Genomic DNA, 6867 nt, shown 5'->3' with positions numbered 1-6867 from the left:
CCTGCCAGATATTTTCACAGATAACTTCCCTTTTAGGGGCCTCCGTTTTACAATTTTCCTTTAATCAAGAATCTCTGGGTACTAGTGAGGAACTTGGAGACAAATACTGCTTTTGAGAACTAGCACTGTAGTAAGGAACGGATAGGAGTACATGACAGACCGCTTCCCTTCCTATCCTAAAACAAAAACATCTGTCCAGACCTTAAAATCCTAATTATTTACATAATGCAGAAATCCACATGCAAACAGGTAAATCAGAGTAATGTACTGAACACTCTTTTTTTTCGTCTTCTTCTTTTAAGCTCATTGCAAATCTAACTTTATTATGATGAACTAAGCAGTGGAAAATATCGAGAATGCAGAGCGTGTGATCACTACTTTGCCATACTCTCCACCAGTAAGGTTTACAGCAGCAAACACCACCCCACCCCCCAACAAAACCAGAAAAACCTAAGCCAACAAACCCAAGGCAAAGAAGAAAGGGCAGAAGGGCACTTGATTGACTTGCATGGTGACCTTGAGCTTCATGTCAGAGGACTGTTAATGTACTTTGGAAAATGGAATAATACTGAAGGATTTTCTGTTGTTGCACAAATCGGTATACATCTGAATATTGTGAAGGGGATAGCAGGAAAGAGACAATTATTTCAAAGAATGTTATTTCACTTACTTGCAGAATTTGTCACTGTTTTTTTGTGTAATATACAAAACTTGAAGAATGGGGAAGGTAGTTCCTACTAAAACCACTTTGCAGATAGTTCTCTGAAGACTAAATCTTGAATGCTCTAGGTTTTGAGGTTGTGAGTTGTAAAAAAGTTGTGTGAGTAACTCTGTGCTGCAGAGAAGCTGCAATGCTACTTTCTCACCTTTGCATTATATTAGAATTCTAAGTATCCTGTATCTTTACTGCTATGAAAAAACTTTTTGTGTAACACAAGTGGAGTTGTAACAGTCAAGGTTAGTTTTGTATTAACAGATGAATCTTATGTGAATGTGTTATCTTTAAGAATCTATTTTTTGTTAAATAGATGCATCAGGTGTTACTGGTAAGTTTCATTACCATGTCAGAATTCCACTATGAATGTGTGCAGAAATTTCATTACTGCTTGTTGCGGCTTGGTTTTTATACTTCTCTCTGCTCTGTCCTGGTTGATGCCAAACAGTGGGGGATACACCCAAGATTATAACTTACCTTTAAATAAAGGTTATGTCTTTTCCAGATATTTCTTTCAAACTTTCATTAAGACTGCTCTTTCTGTTCATTGGGCTGGATTCCTCGGTGTACAGGCAAATACTGTGTATTTAAAAGTGAGTGGTACAGACAAGCCTGGCGTGCATTTTCCAAGCACATCTGTTTTCTGAAGAACCTGCTTTCTAAAAGACAGTGACATTTTAAGTCCAACTGGATGTAAATTTAAAAAGGAAATCACTTTGTTCTTCTCTGTTGGTGATCCATGAACCGGAACTCTGAGCTACCATGATAATTCTGGAGCCAGCAGCCAATTGTGTAGACTTAACTCCTTAGAGAAAAGAGTGCATCTTCCCTTTCCTCAGCCAGTCCCTCACATACATAGCCCACAGTGACTGAGCTTACCCTAAAACACAGTGCTCTAAGCAACTTCAGGCGCAGCCTGAAAAGGGCAAAACTTGCTTCTGCAGGAGCTGTTCTGAACTTCTTTGCATATCTTTCATTCCAGCTACCTCCCACCGCTTAAACTTGCATGAGACTTACTTTTCATAGTATTTCAAGTAGAATTAGCATACATGGTGGCTTTTTGTAGCCCCCGACTTCCTTTCTTTGTCGAATTAACTCCAGAAATAATTCACCTTATAGAGCTTCATTTTTGGATGTATCCCTGCCTCATATATCATCTTTTAGTGGTAATCAAGAGCAGTTTGTTCCAGTGTCCGTTGCAAATTTGTCTGCTGTTTAAACAAGGTGTACTTTTGCTTTCCTCTGTGTTCAAGCTTGGTGTCACTTCCTCTAAACGCTTGAGCTCCTCTGCACTTATTCATGTAGATGAAGTTTTAACTAGTTAAAAATCATGATGCTGTGACCAGCACTGCCTGACTACCCTGTTCATATCTCAGTGGAACACAAGTTACAGCAGGCACTGCAGCTTGGCAGAATTAATCCTTATTGGCACTATGGAGTCACTTTGCTATGGTAAAGCAAAGCCAAGGAGACAGATAGAATTCTGTCTTTTGCCTAGATTTAAATGTGTATCATTGTCATCCACCGTTCACCTCTTAGGCATGAAAGACAGAGATAAACATCTAATGATCAGAGTATGATGCCTGGATGTAGAAAGCCAAAATTAGGCCGATATCACCAGAAGTGTCAGTCTTTGAAGTCTCCTTGCCTACTGGAATATGGCCTTACCTCAGGTCTAAAACATGTTCCGTTGTCACAGTAGTAAAAGCTGTGCTGTTTGAGACCTAAATGTTCAGAAGAGGACAACACCTCAACTTCCTCCTGGACACTAGCAGTCCTACTCTTAGGAGTCTTCGCTCTTCTGCCAAACTTACCTTCTGATTAGGAGCAGACTTCTTTCTTTCACAGATAAAACCAAGGTAAGCTGCAGAAACTACCAACTGGAAGTAGCAGATAATAAAGACAGTTTCTGGAAAGGCTTTTTTTTTTTCTCCTCTGCACCACTAAAAAGCTTTAACTTACAGGTTTGAGCGAGGCATAATTGGCAGGTGAGTTTGATCTATGGTAGGTTTTGGAGATTGACGCTTAAAAGTGGTGTTCTACAGCATCTGAATGTCTCTTCTCTCCCTTGTTTGTTGAAGTTGGATGCTTCCTTGTAGCTTGTTTCTTAACCTCCAGTGTGGGTAGAGGTAGTGTAATGTATCTTGAATTGTTGACTGAGCCATCGTAGTTGCTGTGTAGACTGTGTTAACCATCCCTTTCACAAGAAAAAGTCCGGTAAAAGCAGTACTGTCCTGGGTAAGCTGAGGGTAGCTCATCTGCCACATGAGACTGCTTCTTAGGTACAGCAATAGAAGATGACCAAAATCCTGTATTAACAAGCTCTTCTAGTACACATACAGTCATGTAAGAGAAAAAGTCCATTTATTAAATGTAATTAACAATGCTAGTTAGTAACATTTGGTATGGCACTGATTTGCAACTTAGTAACTGGCTCAGTTTTAAGGAAGAGAATTTACTACCTTTCTTCAAATGAGTGAAGAGTTCTGGCTTGTAGCAATTTATGCTTTGCCTCTTTAGGAGAAAAATGGCACAGCCAATCACATATTAAAGCAAGGAATTTGAGCAAAGACAAGACTAATTAAATAACTAAGAAGTGTTTAGACTTTGTCTTTTGATCAAAGTAATTCCCGTTACAGCATTTTGGTTGGATAAAAGTAACTCCATTACATGAGACTTCCAACAACACTGTTTCACCAGGAGGCCGAGGAAACAACAGGGGATTTAGGTTTTTGAATATATCATGTCCAGACTTAGCTCTGTTTTTTCATCTGCATCATTATGAAAGGATACTTGCTCAATGCTGTTAGAGAATTTAATATAAGCTCTAGACCCAAATATTGAGTATACTTTTTCCTTCCCAGTATGTCTACATGGTTTGTATTTTAAAAAATATACAGATTTACATATACAGTTTCTGTGATTAAGTCAGTATGATTTAAATACTGTGCATCAAGGCAGACAACTTTTTCATGGGTAAACTACTTTTCTAAAGCTGTAAATCATGTAAAGGCAGCTCTGTATTTATTTTACTTTGAAGATATTGTGTATCTGGGCTCATTTTGCAGAACCGCCTGATGGTGTTGAACTGTGAAAGAGTTTTAGACTACTACTCCTTACTCAGAAAAAGGTTGTGCTGGGAAGCTTCCAAACCAAGTAGTTCCTAAACAGAGAGATGTGCAATATAGAATCAAGGAAGTACAACATCCCCGTATGCACAGTCTTCTTCAATAGCAAGATTGTAATCCGCTCCTCTTCCACCTTTATATGCACTTGTCACAATTCTCAGCCACCCTCTTTCACCCTGTAAAGAATTAATGTGCATTGTGAATTAGAAGACATAACTATAGACAGTGTATGCTATTGAGTCTGTTCTGTCATCCAAATAAGAATGACTAATAAGCGAATCTAGGAATTCACTCGAGATGAAGTATACCACTGGGTGCACAGGGGCAGTCTGCTCTGGTGAGTTTACGTCCCCCGTATCTGTTCCAGGTGCGTGACATGATTTTCTGCCTACAGCTAACAGTAATTTACAATTGCCCATAACAGGAGCTGCACGTCCATGGAAGGGTAGCATTTGGGATTGAGTTGACATTACTCAACTAACTTTGCCTGAATATCCTTGTCTTCAAATTAGTTAGGTGTCATTTTTAATTGCTAGTCTAGCTCAAAGAAAGTTTTGCTTTTTCTATCCACGGGCGAGCTTTGCAGCTTCCTCTTGGCAAGTGAAAATGCCCACCTTTCCGCTAAAGTCATTCTGCAAACGTGTTTGTTCCCATGTTTCCTTACCCAGGGTTCACCCCACGAGTTACGAACAATCCAGTATTCTGTTCCGTTTTCTACGCCCCAGCCAGCCACGGAAACGATGTGATTCACCACAGGAGAGGGGTTGTACTCTGTGTAGAGTCCTCCAGTGTAAGCATCCAACTTCTCAGTAGCCATTATGCCACAGCTGTAATAAAACAGAGATAGCATTTTTTTTGTACAAGGGGATCAGGGCAGGGGCCTGGCTAAGAAACAAACAATTAGGTTTTTTGCATTTTGACATCAGAGCTCAATTTATGCACAAACGAGCTAAAGACTGCGTACTAGTGCAGAGCTGCCAACATGTGCTAGAGCAGAGAAGTACACTTCAGTCATTACACTGAGTTTCAAGTATTTCAATCCCTGTATTACTAGTAAATATTTTCTTTTTTACCATTCAAGATTTCATTTTTTACCTAATTGGTCCATTAGTATAGATTTCGGCCATCATTTTTTCTCTTCCGCTGACAGACCCATAGTCAGCAACTTTCCAGAGGGTGTAGTTCTTAATGACATGGCATTCTCCAAAAGTGACACAAGTTCCGCACTGGTTAAACTTCTTACACTCTACAAAACAAAAGTGAGATTATCACTGCAAGAGAGTGCTTTTCTTCAAGTGAATTGATAACACGACACTAGGCTTCTTTTTTGACTTATTCAAGGCAGATATTTAATAACTTAAGAGTAAGTACTGATACATACTCTCTCCGGTGAACTACACTCCTTTCTGGAAGCCACATTCAAAGCCCCTACAATCGCTAGTTACTGTTCTTCACTTCAGAGGCATAAGTGCTTTGATGAGAAAATGTTTCAGATGTGCTTCTGTATAGATATGAAACAATTCCAGTTACACATGACCAGACAGAAGTTACACTTCTCCTTTGTTTAGCTTGAGGTGACGCTTGTAAATATTTTAGTACATTAGAGATTGTATATCACGGACTTAATCTCTTAAGTTAAAACAATTTAGCAGTGCAAACTTGTCTGGGCATGATTTAATGCTACGCTCTCTGGCTGGAGTAAAGAGAGACACGCAGGCCTGTAAAGAAAACCCGTTCTGTCAGTGAGTGAGCAGGTACTACACAAAGGCAGGAACCACTACACCGAAAACCTGAGAAGCTAGGTTGTTTTTTTGTTTTTTTTAATATTAAGATCTGCTAAACCTGGGATGAAGCCTGAGAGCAAATCACATAGGTGTCATACTTTGATCCTTAGCTTGGTAGTTGTTGCAGGTCTCATCTGGAATGCCGTGGTCGTGGGCATACTTCCAGACACCCGAGTGGTCTCCACCTTCGCAGGATCCTGCGTCAGCGCAGTCAATCACGTTCTGAACAGAGAGGTAGGCAGAAGGCCACGCACCTTTTCTCTTTATGTTAATTCGATCTGTAAGGATAAGAAATTGGGGTTTGTTCGTGGAATACGTGGGTGGTTACACATTGCAACTAGTGTTAAAACTGTCGCTCCTTCATTGAACCCATAACTGTTTGTGGGCAACAGTACGTGTGAGTGGAAAAGCCCCCACTGTCGGCAGTGGGGCGCACAGCATGACCTAACCCAAACCGGCAGGCTGAGATAGTAGTGTGGGTTTCCATTAGAAGTTTTTTCCATTGAAAACTCAGCAAAAATATGCAGATGAGTAATAGCTGTTTAAAGCCTTAAAGTGCCCTAGACCTCTGTGAATTCATGTCACAGCTTCTGAGAACTTCCAGATCTCTTTCTGGCTTTGACAGCAAAGAGTTTTCAAATACACTTCATAAAACCGGCTCTCACTGGCCTCTTTTACAGGAGTAAAGATTTATGCATAAACCCATGCAGAGAGTCACAAGCAGCCCAGGTCTCTGGCTCCAAGAGAGTCTTCACAAACTTCAAGGAAAAGCTTCCAGAAGTATATCCTCGCTGTTATGTCAACATCTCATTGTTATCCTGCCGTTGCACACAGGCATCACCACCCTGCTGCCTCATTTTGTCAGAAACAACTAGCTTAGTTGGCAGAAAAGCGTCCTGAGGAGTATTTATAAACTGCTGCTCCTAGTGCATTAACAGCCTTAACTGATGCACAGTAGTACTTTAATCTTATTATCCCTAACAACATTCAGCTATACTTGGCAGCACTGGGAGGCATTATCCCAGTCTGCTCTTCCAGCAACAAGAGAATGAATGAATGCTTTAACTATTCACAGCAGTTAAGAAAAAATATCCTGATTTTTAAAATCAACCTTTTGTACTTTTTAAGATGCACATATTGGCATACCTATGTATACAATTAAGCTCTAACCAAAGTTATAGAATTAAGAAGTATTTTAGCTATCCTAGTACTTCACTACACCACGGCAGGTTTCATAGAT

General features: G+C 40.0%; 2 protein-coding genes across 2 annotated transcripts in view; one reads left to right on the top strand and one right to left on the bottom strand.

The window, feature by feature from the left end:
• The window catches only part of NELFCD (negative elongation factor complex member C/D), a 16288-nt gene extending 15883 nt beyond the window's left edge, over positions 1 to 405 (top strand). Inside the window, exon 16 of the mRNA XM_009893595.1 lies at positions 303 to 405. Within this exon, the coding sequence (XP_009891897.1) occupies positions 303 to 337 (35 nt within the window). The 3' untranslated portion in view covers positions 338 to 405. The remainder of the gene's footprint in view (positions 1 to 302) is intronic.
• A 3332-nt stretch (positions 406 to 3737) lies between these two features.
• CTSZ (cathepsin Z) overlaps positions 3738 to 6867 on the bottom strand; it is a 6329-nt gene continuing 3199 nt past the window's right edge. The window contains exons 2-5 of the mRNA XM_009893594.1: positions 5726 to 5905; positions 4939 to 5089; positions 4508 to 4670; positions 3738 to 4019 (exon numbers count right to left, since the gene is read on the bottom strand). Of these exons, the coding sequence (XP_009891896.1) occupies positions 3906 to 4019; positions 4508 to 4670; positions 4939 to 5089; positions 5726 to 5905 (608 nt within the window). The 3' untranslated portion in view covers positions 3738 to 3905. The remainder of the gene's footprint in view (positions 4020 to 4507; positions 4671 to 4938; positions 5090 to 5725; positions 5906 to 6867) is intronic.

The sequence above is a fragment of the Charadrius vociferus genome, unplaced genomic scaffold (assembly GCF_000708025.1).
Source record: "Charadrius vociferus isolate BGI_N301 unplaced genomic scaffold, ASM70802v2 scaffold259, whole genome shotgun sequence".
Lineage (NCBI taxonomy): Eukaryota > Metazoa > Chordata > Aves > Charadriiformes > Charadriidae > Charadrius > Charadrius vociferus.
This window is presented reverse-complemented; position numbering and strand designations above follow the sequence as displayed.